Below are 22,715 nucleotides of genomic sequence, written 5' to 3'. Positions count from 1 at the left end.
ATATTCTCCTCATTCGAAGCAGGTCACTGTGTCCCACCCTCGCTTGAGAGGAGAGGAATACAGCTCCTCTTGAAAGAGCATGGAGGATTTGTGGGTCTATTACAACAGCCTAGAACTACACAATGCGGTGTCCCCAAGTGTTTGAAGGTTTGGAAGTCCAGGGACAGGCTCTGGGGAGTCCCCTGTGGTAGGTGGAATAACAGCCCCCAAAGATGTGCATGTTCTAATCCCCAGAACCTGCAAATATGTTGTATTATGTAGCCAAGGGGAAGCAAGGTTGCTCATCAGCTGACCTTGAAGTAGGAGTAGGCTGGCTTATCCAGGTGGGCCCAGGGTAATCACAAGGGACCTTACCAGTGGAAAGAAGAGGTGGAAGAAGAATCAGGGTCAGAGTGATGCAGAATGAGGGAGACTTGGCTGGCCATTGCTGGCTTTGACCATGGAAGGGGCCATGAGCCAAGGGATGCAGGCACAGCCTCTAGAAGCTGAAAGAGACAGATTCTCCCCTAGAGCCTCCAGAAGGAATGCAGGCCTGCCAACACCTTGACTTTCGCCCCATGAGACCCATTTTGGACCCAGCTTGCATTGTCGTAAGCCATTAAATGTGTGGTAATCTGTTATGGCAGCAATAGGACGTGAGCAATCTACACCCACCCTTTTTCCCATTTCTAAATCATTTTGCTTTCATCACATGCTATGATTATTGTCCTTATTTGTATATGGTCCATATTTTTAATAAACATGTTTACCATGTCTCCTTTAAAGCTATAAGCTCCTTGAGGGCAAGGCCTAGGTTTTGTTTTGGGTTTTGTTTGTTAAATGTAGATCAGAAACCCAAGGGGCACCTGGGTGGCTCAGATGGTTAAGTGTCTGCCTTCGGCTCAGGTTGTGATCCCGGCGTCCTGGGATTGAGCCCCGGCATTGGGCTCTGTGCTCAGCAGGGAGCCTGCTTCTCCCTCTCCCTCTGCCTTCTTGCCTGCCTGTCTGCCTGCTTGTGATATCTCTCTCTCTCTGTCAAATAAATAAATAAAATCTTTAAAAAAAAAAAAAAGAAAGAAACCCGATACATGGCTCATTATTATGCGGCCATTAAGAACGTGGTCAATTATTCACTAGACTGGCTAAAAGTCTAAGCAGCCAACTTAGCAAAGAGATGAAAAAAGAAAGCTGGTGTGAAATAAAATATGGAATCCTACCGAGTCCTCCTCCATTAAACTAAACCCAAAGAATCCACCAGATGACAGGAGAATTTATTGAGATATTGTTTTCTCTGTATCTTTCTTTGCTCTCATTTCAAGCTAGTGGCCAAGTTAGGGTATTTGGGGCAGGACACAGAGTGGAGCAGTTGGAGGTCACCGGCTCATCCCCACTCTTGAAAAGGCCTAAAGCCTTTGAAGGGATATGTCTCTTTTGGGTCGGGGGACAGGAAACCATCAGGAGGGTGGGGCAGGTGGATCCCCAGAGCCCACGAAGGGGATGAAGTTCCTAGGAAAAACGGGGCCCTGAGTTCTGCCCAAGACAAGACCTCAAGGGAAGCAGTGCAGGCTAGACCCCAGGCCCAGGGGTCCCCACTCACCCAAGACTCTTGGGTCTCGCCACCCTGCACATAGTGCAGGAACGAAGAACACAGAGGGAGAAGGTGCGTAGGGCCATAGGGGTCTCAGCTGCAACCACACAGACGAGCAGCTGTTATCCTTGGGGCCTCCCCCCTCTTTTGACCTTGGAGACCTTTGCAGAACCAGGCAGAGTGGAGGGGGATCGGAAGGGAAGGGGGATGACCCTGAGAATGGCCAGGACAGAATTTCCCACTGATGCGGCAGGAAGGAGAAAGAGGACTCGGAGTCTGAACTATGGGGATCTAGAACAACAAAAAAAGTGACACTCTTGCACACTGAAGTTTGGGGCTGATATTCAAACCAGTGATACCTGCTTTGGCTTTAAACGAAGATTTTAATCTCCGGGTGGGGGTAGGCCTGGGGCAGGGTGGTAGGTCCGAGGGCCACAAGCCTTTGCCGTGCAGCTCGAAGTGTTGGGGCGGCAGCGGGGGGGGGGGGGGGGAACCGGAGCTGCTGATGGGTTCTGCAGCGGCCCTAGGTTGGGAGCATGTCCTCCACCACATAGGGATGGAAGTACAGATAAATCAGATAGCAGCTCCAGAAGCCAAGGATGAAAAGGGTGGCCAGGCCTGATATGGAAGTTTTCTGCTGCTAGAGGGGGAGAGACAGGCAGGAATAGGAAGCAAGGTCAGCTCAGCGGCCAGTGAGGCACCCCCCTCACCCCCTCCACGGGAGCCTCTGGGCAGCAGTCTCCTGGCTGGGGTCCCCAAGCCCTCCTGCCTGGTGCCATGTCCTCTACAACTGAGTGGATGAGGTGGGGGGGCAGAGTCTGCATGACCACAGGTGGGATGTGACACAAACGCAGCCTGAGCCCACTGCCTTTGGGATGATGGGGCACCCGGCTGAGACAAGGACTTCTTACGGGGGTCTACCTACCCCTGATTGTAGTTGTTCTTTAGGGCACACAACAAACATTTTTCCTGTAGAGGACAGAAACGGCACAAGAAAGATCATTTTTCCCTGGTCCAAGGTGGCCAGCCTGCTGGGCACCTCATCGGGTCTTACTATAGGAAAGGACAGAACAATACAGTGGTACTTGGGAGCAGGCACATCCAGGGTTGGGTATTACTTGGGCATGGCTTCGAAATCTCCCCGGGCCTAGAGGGCAGGATCCCAGAGAGGGCTCCGGGCTAGGGAGGCATCGGGGCCAGTAGAGGGGCGGAACCCATCCCTTCACTGCAAGAGGTAAGGGAGCGAGAGGACCCGGCGCGGGGGGAGGGGGGCATCAAGGAGCAGCAGGAGACTGGGGGGTAGCACCAGAGTAAGGGGGAGGTAAGGCTTCACTTACGCAGCATGGCCCGCATTGATGAAGGGAATCCAGAGGGTCCTTTTTTGGTTTTTGTAGTGCCATCATCTTCTTGTGAAGAGAAAGTGGTGTTCCATCAGCTCCATCCATCTTCTTGAGCCGGAGCTGTGGGTCTGTGTCTATTTTTCCTACCAGCCTGAGTTCCTGCTGTTCCTTTGGCCCTCTTCTAAGGGGACTGGGGATTCAGGGAGGGGCAGAGTTGGGGAAATAATTTCCAACATGACAAGGAGATAACCATAGCGTGGGTGGCCAGGGAAGACCTTGACCCCAAGCCACTGGGGTAACAGAAACCAAGACAGGACCGTGAAGAGTCTGAGAGTCCTCCAGACCTGAGGACACTTAGCAAAGTGAAGGGAGGAGATTCTTTAGGGATGAGGAGAGATGGGTGCAGGTTACACTTACAGCTTGCTGTTCTTCTGTATATTTATTAAAACATCCATCTTCTCATCCATATCCTTCTGCATTTCCTTCAAGAGAAAATTCAAAGCTAGAATGATCATCTTGAAGGGCTTTGGAAATCCTCTTCTCTTGCGTCTCTGCCAACCACTCAGAGATGACCTCAGCATCCTCCTTCCTCAAGAATCCTCACTGGCCTTGGGGGATACATGCCTCCTCTTCCCTGCCCCTCCCCCATTCCATGATGAGGCCAAAGCACAGGCAGGGTCATCAGGGGCTCCTCCAAAGTCTCCAGAGGAGTCAGAGGACAGGAAATCTTTTTCCCTGATCCCACACTTAGATGAGACCATTATCTGCTTTGGCTCCATGCCTATAAAATGATGAAGCTGAGAAAATAAATCTTGTGACCCACCCCTCAAAGACACTTTTGACTCCAATGTTTTGACCCCTGCACCCAGATCCTGTGCATGTACATTTGCTTCTTCTTTAACCAGATTTCTGGCAGAAATGGTCAACATAAAAGAAACAGTAGCTCAAATGGCACCTCACGTTTATCATTTACTAAGAACGGAAAGAAGAGTAAAATCCTCTTGGCGAGTTTAGATCTGTAAAATTGGATCTGGAAAACTTGGCATGGAAACAGTGGTCACAAGAGAATGTCTAAGATGGCAGATGTCATCACCGATCGTATCTGTTACGGACAAACACAGGGTTGGCTTGACCATTATAAAATATAAATGAAATATAATTTGCTTCAAAACATAATTTAATAAAAAAATGAAAGATTTGGCAAGACTTTACAGATCTGTGGTAGAAAACTGATCAAGGAATCATACTGTCTGGGTGGAGAGGATTTCAAAAATACCTTCTTGAAAAGCATTTTTAAGTGCTATACATTTTGAATAAAGTAGCTGTACTCGTAAATACAGCGAAAATATCCTTGAAGTGGAAATGCCCCCTGGGTTCAAATTATCAGAGTCAAAATGTCCCCCATTCTTAGAAGTCTCACTATTACTTCAAACTCATGTCCCAAAGTGATCTCCTTGTTTCCTCTTCTAAATCAGCTCTTTGCCACCTGTCCTTGTCATGGTCACCGCTTTCTTCTACCTGTCTGGATTGCCTTTGGGGTCATGGATGCTTGCTTCTCCTTCATTCTCTTTGTTGCACCAGTCACCAAGAATATTATTTTTCCTTCGATGCATCTTTCAGATTTACTGTTTTCCTTCTGTTCCCACACCTGGTCCAGCGTCCCTCATCTTGAGTGGGGAAGTGGCTTCCTGCCTGATGTCTTGCTCCAGACGGCCCCCACCCCTGCTCTCCCGCCCGCCCTGCCCGGGGCCACCTGCAAACAGCTGCCCGCTCAGCCTTTCTGAAGTGCTGCCTCTAGCATGTTCTTTGATTAAGAATCTCCAGAGGTCTCTTACTGTTTACACAACCAAGTCCCAACCTGTCTGCCTGTCTTTCAAAAGCCTTCATTATCTACTGCCTTTGTGCCCATTCTATTTTACTTCTCACAGCTTCCCCAGATGATCCCACTTGCATGACTGATCTCCCCACTGACCGTGATACACTTCACGTCCATCCTGCTTCCATGCTGTGCGCAAGCTGTTCCTGTGCCCAAAATAGCCTCCTTTGTGCCTTTCAATCCCCAGTCCTGCCCACTAACAAAACACTGTGTTTGCATCTTAATATAGAAATAATACACGCCCTTTGTAGAAAATTTGGACAATATAGAGGAATATAAAAGAACAAATTAATCTCATCACGTAGCAATAATTGCTATTAACCCTTTTGGTATATTTCTTTCTAGTCTTTTTTCTAAATATTTACTTAGTTGTTTTTTTTTTTTCACTTAACTGAAATCAGCCTGTACAGATTACTTATATCTTGCTTTTTTACTTCTCATTATAAGCATTCTATTTTTTTAAATAAGCTTTTTATTTTGAAATATTTTGGGCTCTACTGAGAGTTGCAAAGACAGTACAAAGAGTTCCCATATACCTTTTACTCAGTTTCCCCTTAATGTTAACATCTAACTCAACCATGGCATTGCTCTTATTATTTTTTTTAAAGTAGGCTCGATGCCCAACATGAGGCTCAAACTCATAACTCTGAGATTGAGAGTCACGTGCTCTGCCGACTGAGCCAGCCAGGTACACCTGTAAGAATTCTTTCTAAACACTGTTCCCAATAGTTCCTAGTTTTCATTCTATGGATATACCCTAATTTATATGGCTATTCTTCTACTGTTGAAAACCGTGGATTCCAAAGTTTTGCTATTATAAATAATCCTGTGATGAACATCTTTTTACATATACCCATGCTAGTATTTCTGATTATTCTCACAGGTTAAATTGTGAGAAGAGGAATTGATAAGTCAAGGGGTTTGATCTTTTTTGATACCTATTATCTAATTCCCTTCCAATGTTGTACTAACCTACACTCTGATCAGCAGTATAAGAGCATTTCTGCATTGTTGTATAATTGTCATAAATTAAAATTTCACTTATTTGGTCGCCTGGGTGGCTCAGTTGGTTAAGTGTCTGACTCTTTTTTTTTTTTTTTTTAAAGATTTTATTTATTTATTTGAGAGAGAGAGTGAGAGAGAGAAAGAGCACAAGAGGGGGGAGTGGGAGAGGGAGAAGCAGCCTCCCTGCTGAGCAGGGAGCCCGATGCGGGACTCGATCCCGGGACTCCAGGATCATGACCTGAGCCGAAGGCAGTCGCTTAACCAACTGAGCCACCCAGGCGCCCAAGTGTCTGACTCTTGATTTTAGCTCCGGTCATGATCTCAGGGTCCTGGGCTGGAACCCTGCATCAGGCTCCACGCTCAGCAGGGAGTCTGCTTGGGAATCTCTCTCTCCCTCTCTCTCCGTGCCCTCCCCCCAGTGTTGTACACCCACGCTCTCTCTCTCAAATACGTAAGTAATTAAAATCTTAAAAATTTCACTTAGTTGAATGTGACAATGACCTAAGAATTGTTTTCATTTGGCATTTAATTGATTATGCACAAGGTAAACGTTTTAAATATATGTGTTGCTTTTTAGTTGTATTCTCTTTTGTGGTTTGTTCATACCCTTTGCCCATTTTCCTATTTGGTTCTTATTGATTTGTGTGAGCTTTATATGTTACAGATAAAAAACTTTTATAGATGTTTATTGTATTTGTAGAAAATTATTTCCCCCAAATTGTTGTTTGCTTTTTAATTCTGTTTATGGTAACTTCCTGTTACGATTTTTAAATTTTTATATTGTTAAATATATCAATATTTCCTTTGTGATTTCTTCTGTTGTATTTAGACCATCCAGTTAAATATTTATATATAATTTATTCTTATTGGTTTTCATTATTTAAATTCACTTAATGGACTATTTCAGTTTTTACAATATTAACTGAATTAAGTTTATCTTCATATAATCCAGCAATGTTCTTAATATGAATACATAATCCTTTTCTTCTAACATTTTAAAAATCATCTTTATTATCTTTTAAATTTTATGGAACTGCGGTTCCCAACCTTGAGTGTGCAATGGAATCACCTGGTGATCTTTAAACATACTGATGCCTGGACCTCATCTCAACAGGCTCGGATGTCGTTGTTCTGGGGTGCAGCCTGGGTAGAAGGTCAAAGCCACAATACAGGTGATTGCGCTGTGCAGCCAAGGTTAATAGCTGCTGCTAAAGTGTTTAGGATCTGGTTGTTATCCAGGGGAAAGCATCAGAATCGCTTTGAGAATTTTAGGCAACTATGGCCCACCCTGGAGATTTTTATTCAGTCCATCTGGGCCAGGGACTGGGTATACTGATTTTTTAAATCCTCCCAGGTATCTCTGGTGGAGAGGTTGTTACAGGGTTATCTACACTGGTTTTGTTCATTTGGCTAGTTATCTAGACAAGATTATTGTGGCTTTGTATGAATTTTATATATCTGATGGGGGTAGTACCCCCTTGTAACTCTTCAAAATTTAAAGATACCTGCCTTTGCCTATTTATGCTTCCACATCAGTGGTTCTCAAATTTTCATCTGGGGAATGTGAAAAAAATCCAAGGGTCTAAGCCCCCTCCAAATAGGACCTGGGCTCTATTTTATTTATGCTCCAGGAAATTCCAACACACATCAAGGTTTGAGAACCACTATTCTAGAGTCTAGATGGTCCTCTTAGTAATTGTTGAGTTCAAAACTAATCTTACTGGGCTTTTGGTTAGATTTGCATTAAGCTTCCAACGTAGCCTTCAAAGCTCACCTAAGATTCACTTTCTTTGTAAGGATTTGTCTGGTTACCCCAGCCCACATTCATTCCTTATTTCTCCAGACTCCTAATTAACTCCAATTATCATGTAGCTTGGTACTTGCTATTTCCTTCTTTCCATAGAGTTTGGGTCTTCCTACTAGACTGTAAGTGGCTACAGGGCAGGGTCTAGCACCTCCTTCTGTATTTTCTAGTATGGTACCGGCCCATGGAAAGAGCTCAGTAAAGGCTCACCTTCATAATCTCCACGAATTCCTGGAGTTTATCAAAATCCTTGTCCATTATGCCCTTTATCTAATGAAGAAGAAAGGCACAGCACATATTACAACTTTGGAGCCGTCTCAGTGGCATTTTAAAAAAGGTAGCAGCTGATCCTCTGGAATGAGCTGGATAAAGCTCAAGGAGTGGACGTGTCGTGGCCTATCTAAGCCCTTTTCTTCCCACGGAGTCTACGAAGGGATGAGGATGCATGTAGCATGAAGCCTCCCACCCCCCACCAGCCTTGGCGGGGCTTAGATCTAGCTACTGCGAGGCTTCTGAGTGGAGCTCAGAGCTCAGACCACAGCTTCCTGTACACCTCCTTGCTTATGCACTCCCTCTCTTCATGAGTTTGCCATAGGTGGTTCCATCCAAGAAGCAACAAGAAAGTTCCTTCTCTGTGGCATAATCAAGGGGAGGAGTGGGGTAAGGAGAATGGAACTGGTCTGTGACTGCCCCCACTTTCCCGTCAGTCCCTCTCACTCTGTCACTAAGGTTCTATCTCCTCAACCTTCAATGTGACACCTTAGAGAGTTCTTGGCATTGAAAAGCTGGGTTTAAGCATCAAACAAGAACTAGATATCCTAAGCTGCACAGCACCGAAACACTGAAGGAGATCAGGCTGAGTTAGGTTGAGGCTTTTTCCATGCAATTCCTGATTCCCCTCACTATTCAGAGTCCAGCACTGCATTTTCCTGGGTGCTACCCTTTTCCTCCATGTCCTGAAAAGTCTCACCCTGTTACCTGTTTGATCTCGTCCATTTTTTCCTTGAGCTCTTCCCTCACCTCCCTGAGTTCATTCTGGGGAAATAAAACAGGGAAGAGAAGGAGTAAGGAAATGTCTTGGATGGAAGGAAGATCCTGGGGCATTGCTAATGAGGAGGAACAGAGAGATGGCTCCCGCTAGGGGGGAAGGAAAAGATGCTGTTAAGAAAATGGGAGAGTGGGACATGGAGACATCATGTGCCACCCAATAAGATGCACTGAAGGGCACGCCTTTTTTCCATGATGTGACCCCCAAAAATGTGCAGTCAAGTCTAATCACCGGGGAGCATCAGACCACCCAAATGAAGGGTCAGTCTGCAAAATAAATGACCTATAATCCTCATAAATGACAATGTCCCAAAAAACAAAGGTTCAAGGGCTATTCCAGTTGGAAGGAAGCTAAAGGGACATGGAATCTAGAGACCATGTGTGGGCCTGGATTGGATCCCACATCAAAACAGTTGTTTTTTCTTGTTAGGAAAGACCTTAGTGGAACAATTGGTACAAATAGACTAAGTACTGAATCAATGTTCATGTCCCGACTTTGATATTTTGATCACTGTACTGTGGTTATGTAAGAGATTGTTCTTGTTTTTAGACAGTATACACTGAAATTTGAGAAACATGCTCCCAGATGATTGAGGAAACCTATATTATACATATGTGTGTGTGTGAATGTATATATATATAGAGAGAGAGAGAGAGAGAGAGGGAGAGAGAGAGAGAGAACCCTGATCAAATGTCAACATTTGGGAAATCTGAGTGAAAGGTACACTAGAATTCATTGCCCAATTTTTTGAAAATTTTCCATAAGTCTGAAATTAGTTCAAAATACAGAGTTAAAACAAAACAAAAAGCTGCGGAGGGAGTAAAGCCATGGGTCCTGGGGCAGAGCCCCAGACGCCAGCAGGGGACCTGCCCCAGCCGTGGGTGGGGGACCCACATCGCGACTGTGCCCTGCCGCCCCCGTCCCCTGGGCTGGCACACCTACCCTTAGCTCATGCGTCCCTCCTGGTTTGGTAAACGGCCCTTCTTGTTTTACTCCTTTGTAGTCATATGTCTGTTGGTGGGAAGCAGAAACACAGAACATTGGAAATTGCAGGTGTGGGGTGGACGAGGCAGGAGAGATCCCCCCGAGGTTCCGTTCCTCCTTTCGGGCTGGGACGGAGGTGAGAGCTGGTGGCCCCGCCTAGGAAGCAGTTCCCGCCACCTTCTCCTCTCACTCGGAGCTCATCACCTCATCACGCCACTGCCCTCCTGGCCCCCTGAACAGCCAAGCCCATTCCTGCCTCAGGGACTTTGCATGCGCTCCTTCCTCCGCCCACAGCGCCCTTCCTCAGGCTTCATGCTGAGCCCAGGGCCCTGCCTCCCTATTTTAATTGTCTGCCTAGCAGGTGACACTACTGAGTTTTCCTTATTTATTCTGTGTCACATTAGTTACTAGCGTGAAGTTCTGTGAGAGCTGAGAGCTTGTCTCTCTCGCGTGTATTCCTCAGCACCTGGGACAGGTCTTGGCCACCAGGAACAGCAAATGACCCCTGACTCCAAGTCACCTCCCCACGGGTCTCAGGCCTGGCTGCCGGCATGGCCTCAAAAAAGCTTCTTACTTTGGTCGGCTCTGGCTTCAGTTCCAGGCACACTGCCTTATAGTTCTTGTTCTGTGGAGGGAGGAGGTTGGCGGTCCGCCGCCTGTCGGGCCTCAGGACTGGAGGGGGTCACACTAGCCCTCTCGGGAGGCCCCCCGTCCACCCCTGCCTGCCCTCCTGCACCTGACCTCAGCCCCCCCCCCCACAGGACCTGAGTCAGGACACCCCAGACCTTGTCAGCTTATCTTCCTTTTCTGAGCACGCACCTGCCCGGTCCGCAGGCCTCTTTCTCCCTGCTGGGGGCCTGAGCGGGGAAAGCCCTTGGAGATAACTTTATGGAAACCGCGTGGGTATTATTTCAGGAGCTCAGGCTTTGGAGACAGACGGACTCACACCCTAACCTCAGCTGCTTGTGACTGTGCCACCCGGGGAGTTATTTACTCCCTCTGAGCCCCCATTTCTCATCTGCAAATCGGGGGCCCGAATCGTATCATCTAACACGGTGCTTGTGTGCCATGGACGAGCCCTTCAATGGGGCCTGGCATGGGCCCGGCCGGGGACGCGGCTCCGGGGGTGGCTAGAGGTGCTGGGGCTATTACATTGCTCTTTGTCCTGCAGGGAGTCAGCAGAGGCCTCTTTCCTTCCCGCCCCCAGGCCACGGATTAGTCCCACCCTCCTTCCAGGCTGAGAGGCCACTTGGAGGTCAGAGCAGAGAAAGAAGAGCCGAGAAGGATTCATCAGAGAGCTCTCTGTACCCCCACCCCCACCCCACGGCCCTGGCCAGCAGGAACTCGGAGAAGCCCCACATTGTCCAGCAGTGTTTCTCCTTTACCAGGCTTGTTTTCTTCAGTTCTGCCTTCTTGGCCGACATGATGGAGGAGGCCAGAGTGTTCTTTAACTTCCCAACCTCCCCACAATGGGCCCCTGTGACCAGGCCACTGTCCTATGCAGATTACAGGCCAAGGTAAGGGCAGGATGACCACCTCTCTGTGTGCAGAACAGCTGAGGTCACAATGCCCAGGTCCCGCCTGCTGGCAGGGAGTGTCACCACAGCTTCGAGCCGAGGGGGCCTCAGCCACTGCGTGAGGGACAGGGCGGGTTCCGAAGCCACGAGGTTTCCCTCCTGCAAGGGGGAGACGGGCGCTCCTGCAGAACCCCCTGCTGAGGACTGGCCTCGTGCGGAAGGCACACCTCACCAGAAGTACAAGCTGCTCTCTCCTCTCCCAGCGGGACTTACCTACCAGGAGGTATCTGCCCCAAACTGCTGGTTCTCCCCCGAGTCTGCACAAGGTTCTGCCCTGATGTCCCCATGTGGACAGACGCTTCCTTGGCTCCAGAGCTGTCTTGGGTTGAGACCCCGCGAAGTCCCTCTGGTTCAAGGGGCATGTACCGTGCTAACCTGGGGGGGGCGGGGTGAGGGGGTGCCAACCCTAGCAGGATGGCTTCTGACACCCTGGTCCACCTGCATGGCTGGCCCTGCCCCTCTCTCCCCTGCACCACCCCAGTCCCGTCCCTCGGCTCCTCTATCATCCTGCAAGAGGGTTGGAGCAAGAAGCAAAGCGTGGACAGTGCTGACGATGAGAAGCGTCTGGGGGTGAGGAGGATACTGAGGCCATTCTGACGGGGGGTTGTAATTTGTGCCTGAAGAGTCCAAGGATCCTGGCCTCTTGTGGGACCTAAAAATCATTCAGCATCTGGCTTGCGAGCCTAATTTCTCTTTTCTTGGTATTCTTGGGCATTCTACCTCCTCCCCTCTCATTTCAAGGAGTAGCTGCAATCAAAACGGCCAACGTGCGAAATCTGAGGACAGACGGCCCAGGGGCGCAGGAAGGGCCGCAAATCGCATGGGCAGCTGGGCCCTTGCCCTCCCGCTCACACACCACGAGCACCTGTCCCTCCCAGAGGCTGGATCGCGGGCACCTCCCTGGGAGCTGTGGCATTTCTCAGGGGCTTGTATCAGAGCCCCCCACCTGCTGACGGCTGTTGCTCATAGTCCATCACAACCAAAGGAAGAAGTGTCTATCACTCTGTTCAGCAGGGGAGAGGGGTGGTGAGCTTCCTAGGCGCCTCTTCCTGCTAGTCAATGAGGGGAGAAACTTCCAGGTTCCAGGTACTCTGTCCTCTCAGATCTGCCGGCCACAGAGCAGGAAGGCCCTCTCTCCACAAGTTCCCAAAGATCCTGCAGGCTTGAGCAGGGAACCGCAGGGAAAATGGCAAACTCCATCTCAACATTTACCAGCCCCGGTGGAAGTGGGCACCGTCTCCTCTTGGTCTGGGCTTGAGATCCTCCTGGACCTGCAGCAAAGTTTCCTTTGCTTGGCTGAGCAGCTGCTAAATGCGCCTCCTGCAAGCCAAGCATAACCCATGAGCCCACTGGCCTGTGTGTGGGGAAACTGGGTCTAAAAGAAATCAGGGTCTCGTAAAACTGCTTTATAAATGATACATCTATAATTCTCATCATTGAACAGGTGATAACAACTGACCTGCGGCTCCCGGCTTTTGCCTCCTCACAGCATGTACTAGTCACGCGTCCAAATACATCACTGTTGTTATCAGTGCGTTCTGGAAGGGCTGAGGAAATCCATAATCTCGTGTTATTTTCTTCTCCTGTGAGATTTTGCGATGGCATGAGGCACCATCGTGACACCGGATATTGCTCTGATGGAACTGGGTCTATGCAAGCCATAGGCTGTTCTTACCTGAAGAATGCCAGGTATTCCTTCCCTAAACCCCCTTCATGGCAAAACTCACTGGGACAAGGGCAGGGAGCATAAAGCCCACAGATGTTCCGATGCGAGTTCGGTGGAAAAGGGGTATTCACAACAGAGAGAAAGCAGCGGCCACATGTCTCTTTTCTCCAAATTGTGTCAATTGAACTTTCTTTTCTTTACAAAGGTTTTGGTTTTCCGGTTTTATGAAGACAACGTTGTATGGGAGGCTGGTGGTGGGGGAAGGAGAATTTAAAAATAGCCTTGGGCCTCTGAGTTTGGCCTCTTGTGATTCCAGAGATGACCCAGTGTTCCAAAGCCCTTTGTTGAGGACAGAATATTTCATAAAGGTGCCTAGAAGCCTGACAGCTGGGGTCTCCAGTCAACCGTGGACTGACATGGTTCAACACAGATGACCTGGACAGTTCACCCTACAATAGCCCGCAGACACACTGAGCGTCTGGGCTCTCTGCTTCCTGGCCCCAGGGAACCTCTCTCATACATTTTTTGGAGCTTTACTGGGATTGGTTACTGCACTGTCCTACTTGACTGATGTGCCAGGGGAGGTCTGTCACTGACACATTCGTTACTATGCAATTTCTGATCATTTCTATAAATATTGTGTCAGACCTTGGCTAGAATCATAATCCTATTACATTGTTTCTATGAAAAAATTACATCTAGTTTCTATCATGAATTTCTAGTACCTCTATTTCAGGAACAAAATATTATATTCTGGGGTCGCCTGGGTGGCTCAGTCGGTTAAGCATCGGACTTCGGCTCAGGTCATGATCACGGGGTCCTGGGATTGAGCCCTGTGTAGGGCTCCCTGCCCAGTGGGGAGTCTGCTTGTCCCTCTCTCTCTGCCCCTGCCCTGACTAGTGCCTGCTTTGTCTTTCCTGTAAAAAAAAAAAAAAAAATCCTTAAAATATATATATGCATAATATTCTGAACAGATCATTGTAAATCTCCAGATAATTCAATACAGCTAATGAGAAGTAAAAAGTCAGAGCAAATGTGTGAGGATTGCAGGCTTTTTTTTTTTTTTTTTTTTTACCTATGCATTCCCCATGACAGGGACATGTTTGCCAGGGCCTTCCAGGACCCGGGGGGACCTGTTACAGAACAGCCTGCTGTGTGAGATAAAGCAAGAGCCACCAACAGTCAGAGGCTCCCCTTCTCCTGCTAAATATGGCTCCTGGGACCTCCTTACTTGGCTGGCCTCCCTTTACTCTCTTTGGATGGAGTCCAAATAGAGGACAGCAATTATACTCTTGCCTATTTTGGCGTCCCTGCTCAGAGATTCTCTATGGTTGCTACCCCAGACCCTAAAAGCCTCCTCTCTACCTCTGACACCTCCAAATTCCATCGATCACTGAAGCCATACACCTGAGCGGCACAGTGGCCTCTCTGGATTGGCCTTCTGGGGACTAGGGTTCACAAGGGGTACATGGAGGATCGCAAATGGCAGAGTTCTGTGGGCTAGTCCTGGGGGCAGCCTGCACCACGCTCGCTCCCACTTTTTTGGCTAGAACGCAACCACAAGGCCACACCTAACTGCAAAGGAGGCTGGGACACGCGGCTGAGTTTCTCCCAGGAACAAGAGGAAATAGGCTTAAGGAGCAAGGAGCCAAGCTCTCAGCTTCTTATACCATCAAGACACCTTGGCTGGCCTTTTCATTGCAAGAGGTTGATAGCATGTTATGCTGTATGTTGGTTCTGCAGGGAGTGCTTTCTCCAGAAACGTCGTTCAGCTGCTCGGGAAAAATTTGCAAGCCTGCCCATCTTCTTCCTACAGAAGAGCCGTCTGTCGCCCAGGCTCCTCTCACCACGGGGCTCTGGGGTGCTCCTGGGCCACGTGACAGACAAACACTCTGGGGCCCTGGGCTCCTACTTGAAGCTGAGGGAGGGAGGCGTTAAGTGACATGGCTCCTCTGGGTGGCAAAACTCATGGTGAAAATCACAGCACAAAGGAAGACAGCTTGGAAGGAATCAAACACCAAAGCAAGCCACACTCATTTCCTGAGCCCCCTAAAATACAAGTGTTCATTTACTTTTGTCTAATTATTGATTGAAACAAAGTGATCCCCTTCCTTCTCCTGCTTCTAGAAACCATGACCACAACAACCCAGCCAGAGGACCGTGAAGTCTGGGGCGTGCCTGGATCTCAGCCCCACACCTCACTCACAGACTGCTCATCCAGGCTCCAGGCCAGCCTGGTTCTGAGCAAGCAGCTCTGGTTCACTATGTTGGGGGGCTCCACACTGAGTCCCCTGTTCTTTCAGCACACACTCACTGAGCACTTGCTGTGTGCCAAGCATGCTGCAGGGCACCAGGGACACAGAGACAGCTAAGACATGGTGCTGGCTGCTAGGAACCCATCGGTCATGCGGCTGACAGAAGCCTCCGTAGAATTGCACTTACAATACAGTCAGTAGACCCAGGAGCTGAGGGAGCCCAGAGGAGAGGCCTGGCCCGTTCTTGGAGCTGGTTCTCTCCCATGCTCTTCTGGACCCCATTCCTGGCCTTGTGAGCTTCCCAGTGCCCTGGTTCCTCTAGAGCCAGGTTCTTCTCTAGAACTGAGCACAGGACCCACCACGTTACCCACCACATGCCTGACTTTCCTAACGCCAACACCTGCCCGGACCTCTGAAGATGACGCGTTCCCTCTACCCATCAGGGGCACCACCCTGTTGGGGACGGTCATCAAAAGTTGACCCCTTCACTTATTATACCTGCCACCTGCTAACCTCCTTGGCTGCCTCCTCCTTCCATCTCTCCCTGCCCCGAGTACAGGGGCTGGTTTCAAACTATACCCAAGAAGCTCCCAGGAGGATTACAAACCAACCATGCTGGGCCCTAGATGGTGTTCACCCGTCTCTGGAACATCAGATGGGTCCTCCTTCCAGCATAGAGAATGCCTAGCCTGTCCCGGCAGGTGCATCGCATACCAAATCAGCTTTCTCTACTCCATCTGGCCCAAGTTCACCTCCACCTGGCCTTGTCACTAGATATAGCGGTTTGGACAGGACTTAAATCTGCACAGCCCCTAACAGTGTAGAACAAGGTGTCCTCTGAGCTGTGTGGGTCAAGCTCATATTTCACCATGTCAGACCGTGTGCAGGTAACATATTCTCAGAGGTGCTGTGGGTTCCTACCTCAGGAAAGAATGGGATATCTATAAACCTAGCAGCCCTGAGGTTTTTGTACATGGATCTCCCTCAGCTCTCAGGACATGGAGAATTAGAAACTGGAAACCCCAAAGTCTACATGAAGGAGACGTTGCTGTGCTGGTCTGGTATCTATGAGGAGGTTCTTGCTGATTCCACTTGGTAGCCTGACCTGACCTCCTTCCTGCTGCACCCCCCCCCCCGCCGCCCCCGGGCATTCTTTGCACCTTCTATTTTGTCTCCCACTTGGTTACCTGTATTAGAGTTCTCCGGAGAAATAGAATCAATAGGAGATCTGCCTAAGGTAGATCCACCCATCTATCTACGAAGAGATTCATTTTGAGGAACTGGCTCCCGTGATCATGGAGGCAGAGAAGTCATACATTCTGCTGTCTGCAGGCGGGAGGCCCAGGAGAACCAGTGGTTAAGTTCCATTCCAAGCACAGAAGACTGATATCCCAGCTCGAAGTCAGACAGGCAGAGAGGAAGGTTTCTTTCGGCTCGCCTTTCTTGTTCCCAGAGGCTGCTCCAAGGATAGTCTTGAGATAATGATGTGGAGTTGGAAACACCTGCATCGTATATGGGACTAGACCTCGGCCTTCAACAGGTGGGCTGGGGCCCACCCACATTAGGGAGGACAATCAGGTTTATTCAGTCCACCAATTCAAATACTAATCTCCTCACACACCACCCCCCACCCCCAGAATAATGTTCAACCAAGTATCTGGGCACCCTTGGCCCCGTCAAGCTGACCCATAAGATTAACCATCACATGACCTGTCTCTCCTGCCTTCCTGACCGGTCACTTCACCCAGAACACAGCTTATTGTCCGCCTTTACTGACCTCGGGCCTGGCCTCAGGCCCTGCCCTCCTGAACCTCTTTCCAGGGCGGTCCTAGCAGGAGGCCCTGGGTTCTCAGGCTCCTCCCACACAGACCCTAGCCTCCGGCTGCTCTGATAGCAGAGCCTTCCTTCCTCCCTTACCCCTTGTTGGAGAGCTTTCTCCCCAGGCCGCCATCAAGGCTAAGTCTTCCGGGAAGGCATTACTCTCCGTCTGCTCGGCTCCATTCCAACGGAGCCATACCTCCTCTGCTCACTCCTAGTGCTTTGTCCCCTGGAAACCATCAAGTAGGAGGGCATTTGTCCATACCTTCCGATCCCCTTTCAGCAGGGAATCCTGTTTTTCCAGATTCCCCCGGCAGCCCTGGGCCACGGCTGCACGGCTATGCTCAGTCTTGGCCCTCTTCTGAGCATCTTCTCAGACCTGCTCTCAAGAGGGCAAACCCAGCTCCGAGCCCTGCCCGGCCTCTGCAGTCCTCTGCGTCTCCTCGGCCTGGCGCACAGCTTGGTCAATGGCCAACAGGTGTGCGGGTAAGCCTCAGCCCCCTGGCCTCGCGTGTCCTTGCGGAAGGGCGGGGGCTCACGGCACGACCACTGGGCTGTCCCACTGGGGAGGAGGGACTTAGGGTTCCCCTGAAGAGGGGCTGTGGGCCTATGGACTGTGGTGCAATGATTTCCTGGCACCCCCGCCAGGGTTTCCCCCCTGCAGGTTGAACTAGAGCCAAGGGTTCGCCCACAGAGATGGAGAATCACCATAGTGAGAGAACTAGGGTCTTCACCAAGCACTTGGAGTGTGATTTTATTTCATCTACGTAACTATCCTAAGAAGGGGGCCTTACTGTTGCTTCCATTTTACGGAGGAGGAAGCTGTGTAGCTCCAACATGAAATCGTTCTCTGAAGTCCCAGAGCTAGGTGGGGGAGCCAGGAGCCCAGGCAGCCCCGGGCACCTCAGCTGAGGGCGGGGACCCACCACCGGCTCTGGGAGCCCAGGGGTGGCCTGTCCCGACTGCCGCAGACCACGTCAGCGTTTCCCCCTTGACATTTGCAAAATTGGGGTTAAAGAGAGAAAGGAGGAGCCGTGAGGCCAGCCTGCCTGCATTTGCGAGGACTCCATCGCTGCCTCCAGCAGATTCAGCCGCCCCGAGGGGAGGCCGCCAATGGCAGCCTCGGGGGACACAGGCCCGGAGGATCATGCAGACCTGGCTTCAAACCCCACGGGCCTCTCCACATGCGTTATATGACCTTGGCTAGTTTCTGACGCACCCTGAACTGGTTTCCTCTCCAGAAAATGGGGTAATAATAAACTACCTACCTCATGGGGCTTTTAAATTTTATCTCTTAGAATTAAATAAGGCAAAGTATGTAAAGGATGAGGGACCTGCTCCTTGTGACCTGTGGCTGCTCCCATGTCCCCTCATTCCTGAGGACAGTGCCCTCCACTCCTTACACCGTGGCCAGGATCTCTCAGGGCGGGAAGCAGCACTTAGCAGAGATACCAGTGATTCCTCTTTTTTATTTGTAGTCCCACCCCCGCCCCCCACAGCTCTGGATCAAACCCAGGAGTGTATTGGGGTGAGGGTGGGGGAGATTTGGCAAAGAGATATGTGGGTGCATGTGGTGTGTACCCCCAAAACTCCCTCCTGCTGGAACCCCTCACTGCATACTTAAAGTGAAATAAATAAAACATTGAAAGGAAATCAGTAATGAATCTATGAAGTCACGGCACTTACTAAGAGGATGAAAGAATTGTTGAAGAAAATGACATGAAACAGAACAGAACAAACCAAAAGGCTGACCTGCATGCACACACAGTAACATGAAGCCAAAAGACTTCAGTAACCTGAGAGATAATACGAGCAAAATTGGAGATAATACACATAATAGGTTAAAGAAAAGAAAAAGAATCAAATTATGTAAATATTAACTCAGGAGACATTTCCTTTTTTCTAATTTTTTTATTGTAGTAAAATACACAAAATCTGCCAGCTCAACCATATTTAAATGTACTGTTCAGGGACGTTAAATACATTTAGAACTCTTTTCGTCTTGTAAAACTGAAGCTCTGTACCCATTAAACAGTCACTCTTCCTTCTCGCCTTCTCCAGCCCCTGGCAACCCCCATTCCACTTTCCATATTTATGAATTTGACTAAGTACCTCATTTAAGAGGAATCATACAATATTTGTCTTCACCTGGCTGACTTATTTCATTTAGCATAATGTCCTCAAAGTTCATCCATGTTGTAGCCTGGATCAGAATGTCCTTCCTTTTATTTTATTTTTTAAAGATTTTATTTTTAAGTAATATCTACACCCAACAGGGGGCTCGAACTCACACCGCGAGATCAGGAGTTGCACAGTCTACTGACAGAGCCAGCCAGGTGCCTCCAGGATGTCCTTCCGTTTAAAGGCTGCAGAATAATATTCCAGTGTATGTATATACCACACTTTGCTTATCCATTCTTCCCTCCATGGACGCTGGGTTGCTTCCACGTTTTAGTTACTGTGAATAAATGCTGCTATAAACATGGATGTACAAATATCTCTGAGTCTCTGCTTTCAGTGCTTTTTAAAAAAGATTTATTTATTTGAGAGCGAGCAAGGGGGAGGGGCAGAGGGAGAGAGAAACTCAAGCAGTCTCCCTGCTGAGCATGGAGCCCGGGGCTGGGCTCCATCCCAAGACCCCAAGATCACAACCTTAGCTGAAATCAGGAGTCGGACAGACGGACGGACGCTCAGCTGACTGAGCCACCCAGGTGCCCCACTGCTTTCAATTCTTTGGGTGTATGCCCAAACGTGGGATTGCTGGATCATATGGTACTTCTGTTTTTAATTTTTTTAGGGGCCTCCATACTGTTTTCTATGGTAGCGGCATCAATTTGCCTTTCTACCAACAGAGCACAAGGATTCCCTTTTCTCCAAATCCTCTCCAACACTTGCTGTTTTCTGTTTTTTTGATAGTAGCCATCCTAATGAATGTATATTGGTATCTCACAACAGTTTTGATTTACATTTCCCTAATGATTAGTGATCTTGAGCTGGTTTTTTCATGTGTTTATTGGCTGAAATATTTACTTTTAAAGGAATAAAGTAGAATTTCTTTTAAAAGATTAGTTATTAAAACAGCACTTAACCAGGGGGAAAATAAATGAAAAATCCATTCAATGGTAGTTTAGAGTCTAAGGGCTCATCTTCCTTTAGGCACTAGGAAAAATGTTTCTTCAGGATAAAGGAAGAAGGACTGGATGTCCATTACTGTGTGCCGGCCCATAGGGGGCACCCAAGAGCAGAGGACCCTGGGTGGTTCTTTCCAAGGGACCCAAGTGTCCAAGGAAGGCTTCAGTGACCTGCCCCAGGTTCCCAACTGCTTTCCCCAGGTGTGCAGGGATTAGACAGGCTGGCTGTGGCAGAACGTTTCCCTCAAGCAGAAATGGCCCCACAGAGCACGATTAACTTCAACAGGTCATGTCCACATCCATAAAATCACCCACAGTCCATGATTCATTCATTCATTTATTCGATCAATATGTGTACCAGCTGCCTGGTTGCCAGGCACTGAGACTTACGTTTGCAACAGAAGATGGTCGACGTGGATTTGGGTTACAACCTGAATAAATGGTTCATAACAGCGAGCAGGAATAAAGGTCAAAACCTCTCACCCCAGAGCCCCATTTTCGAGGTGGAGAAGGTGGCCAGTGGCGAGCAAGCACACTTAGGAGATGTCCCTTTATTAACTGGAATATTGCTTGCGGCTCTGCGGGATCGACAACAGGAACAAGGTGCAGCAGGAGCTTGGAGTCAAGTGGTCACCGTAGACCATTCTCAGGCCAGACAGCTGACTGAGCCTTCTTGGGGGCAGCTGCGCTGTCTCTGTAATACTCCCAGTGCCAGTCCTCGCCGTCAGCTCAAAATGCATCTCCACAGGGGAGAGAACAACTCCCCCCTCTATTAAGGGAGAGGAAGACTTAACTAAGCATCATCTATGGGTCTGGGATTGTGCTAAGTGCTTTATATATGGCAGAATAACAGTTTTAGCTATTAATCTGTGCTTTTCTTCTAGTGCCCCGGGCAGAAGGACCTCACAGGGGAACAGCTGTGTGGGGCTCAGCCATGGCGGGGTTGGCAGACGTCAAATAATCCAGGAAAATGAAGAACTCAGTGGTAAGTGGTGTAGACAAGGTGAGACCCAGGCTTCGTTCTTCTCCCACCACGTGTTTGTGTGTTTGTGTGTGTGTTGTGGGGATAGCCCTGAAAATAGATGAGGCTAAATTTCTTCCTCCCCTGCTAGAGGGAGAGCTCAGAGTCATAATTAATGTTACCACGGTAGCAAAGGCACCGGAACTCTCCTGTGCTTCGGCAGGAGTGGGAATGACACAGCTACTCTGGAAGACAGTTAGCCGTTTCTTAATAGCACCCGCTTACAGATCTTACCATGCTTCCCAGCAGTCCCACCCCTAGGCACCACCCCAAAGAAATAAGAACATAATATCCAGTCTTTCTCTTTCTCTTCCGGTCCAAGGCGCTTCGGGCACCGCCGGCTTCCGTGCAGACGTGGCCAAGTCCAAGAATCACACCACGCACAACCAGTCATGAAGACGGCACGGAAACGGCATCAAGAGACCCCAGTCACAAAGATATGACTCTCATCAGGGGTAGAACCCAAGTTCCTGGGGAACGTGCGTGCTGCCAGGGAGCACAAGAAGAAGGGTCTGAAAAAGATGTGGGCCAACAACGCCAAGGCCATGAGTGCACGTGCCGAGGCTACCAAGGCCCTCGTCCAGCCCAAGGAGGTCAAGCCCAAGATCCCAAAGAGCGGCAGCCGCAAGCTCAATCGACTTGCCTGCATCACTCACCCCAAGCTGGGGAAACATGCTTGTGCGGCATTACCAAGGGTCTCGGGCTCTGCCGGCCAGAGTCCAAGGCCAAGACGCAAACCAAGGCCCAGGCTGCAGGTCCTGCTGTGGCTCAGGCTCCCACAGGTGCCCAGGCCCCCACGCAGGCTCCAGCATAGAGGCTTCTGCCTCCCAGCGTGAGGACGGGAGGACCGGCGTGACCCCTGGGCTTCTGTCTGTGGGGGGCTGCTGTCCTCCTGGGCTATGGGTACCAAGAAACCCGCGGCAGGATCTGTCCAAAAAAAAAAAAAAAGAGAGAGCACGTATATCCACCAAGACTTGTTCACGAATGTTCACGGAGGCTTTGTGCACAATGGCCCCCAACTGGACCACAGGCAGCCAGCAGGAGAGTGAAGCAAAGAGCAGTGAACTCCAGATACATGGGACGAATGGGCGAATCTACTGAGGGCAATTCCATTCAAACGAAATGCTAGAGAACAAATCTATAGCAATAGAAAGCCTGGAGCTGGGGTGGGGGCAGGGCCTGCGGCGAAGGGCAGGAGGGAACGTTCGGGGGTGCTGGTAATGTTCCAGAACCCAGCTGTGGCGGGGGTTCCACTGGTGTATACGCGCTGCAAAACTGATCAGACTGCATCCTCAAATACTTAGACGCATTTTATTGAGCGTGCACCTTAAAACACATAGGTTGACTTAGAGGCAATCAAGAGGTACAATTTTGTGGCACACTAGAATTTGTGCGTGTGTCAAGTCCACTGCAAAGATCATTCCGTTGAGTCCTCATAACACCCTTGTAAGCTAGCCATCATCACCCTCCCGGTCAAGGAATTAACAACCCCGGTCCGGAATTGTTCCTGAAAAGCGCCCCAGTCCTCCTGTGTGTCTCCCTCCCTCAGACGCCAGGGCCACACTCATGAGACTTCTGATACCAGATGTGGGGGGGCCCAACAGCAACTGTGTGACACCAGCT

At 49.4% G+C, this 22,715-nt stretch overlaps 1 protein-coding gene and 1 pseudogene across 2 annotated transcripts in view; one reads left to right on the top strand and one right to left on the bottom strand.

Annotated features, from left to right (window-relative positions):
* Nucleotides 1-22,265, top strand: part of LOC118553777 (large ribosomal subunit protein eL29-like) — a 105,527-nt pseudogene extending 83,262 nt beyond the window's left edge. Inside the window, exons 4-5 of the transcript XR_013449852.1 lie at nucleotides 20,956-21,056; nucleotides 21,415-22,265. The product of XR_013449852.1 is annotated as a large ribosomal subunit protein eL29-like (transcript). The remainder of the gene's footprint in view (nucleotides 1-20,955; nucleotides 21,057-21,414) is intronic.
* On the bottom strand, nucleotides 1,294-11,048 carry TEX35 (testis expressed 35). The gene is made up of 9 exons (XM_036120918.1): nucleotides 11,010-11,048; nucleotides 10,199-10,249; nucleotides 9,583-9,651; nucleotides 8,571-8,627; nucleotides 7,803-7,862; nucleotides 3,325-3,389; nucleotides 2,905-3,097; nucleotides 2,493-2,536; nucleotides 1,294-1,405 (listed from the first exon to the last, which is right to left on the bottom strand). Exons 1-9 carry the CDS (start codon nucleotides 11,046-11,048, stop codon nucleotides 1,294-1,296), a joined length of 690 nt encoding a protein of 229 aa, XP_035976811.1.
* Nucleotides 22,266-22,715: the final 450 nt, after the last annotated feature.

The sequence above is a fragment of the Halichoerus grypus genome, chromosome 7 (genome assembly GCF_964656455.1).
Source record: "Halichoerus grypus chromosome 7, mHalGry1.hap1.1, whole genome shotgun sequence".
Lineage (NCBI taxonomy): Eukaryota > Metazoa > Chordata > Mammalia > Carnivora > Phocidae > Halichoerus > Halichoerus grypus.
The sequence above is the reverse complement of the archived record's forward strand: the minus strand, read 5'-3'. Positions and strand labels throughout refer to the sequence as shown.

Coding starts and splice junctions, on each gene's coding strand:
- TEX35 (XM_036120918.1), bottom strand. CDS start 11,048: ATGTCGGCCAAGAAGGCAGAACTGAAGAAAACAAGCCTG. Junction 7,863..8,570: donor AAATGGACGAGATCAAACAG/GTAACAGGGTGA, acceptor CTTCTTCATTAG/ATAAAGGGCATAATGGACAA. Junction 1,406..2,492: donor AAGAACAACTACAATCAGGG/GTAGGTAGACCC, acceptor GACCCAAAAGAG/ACATATCCCTTCAAAGGCTT.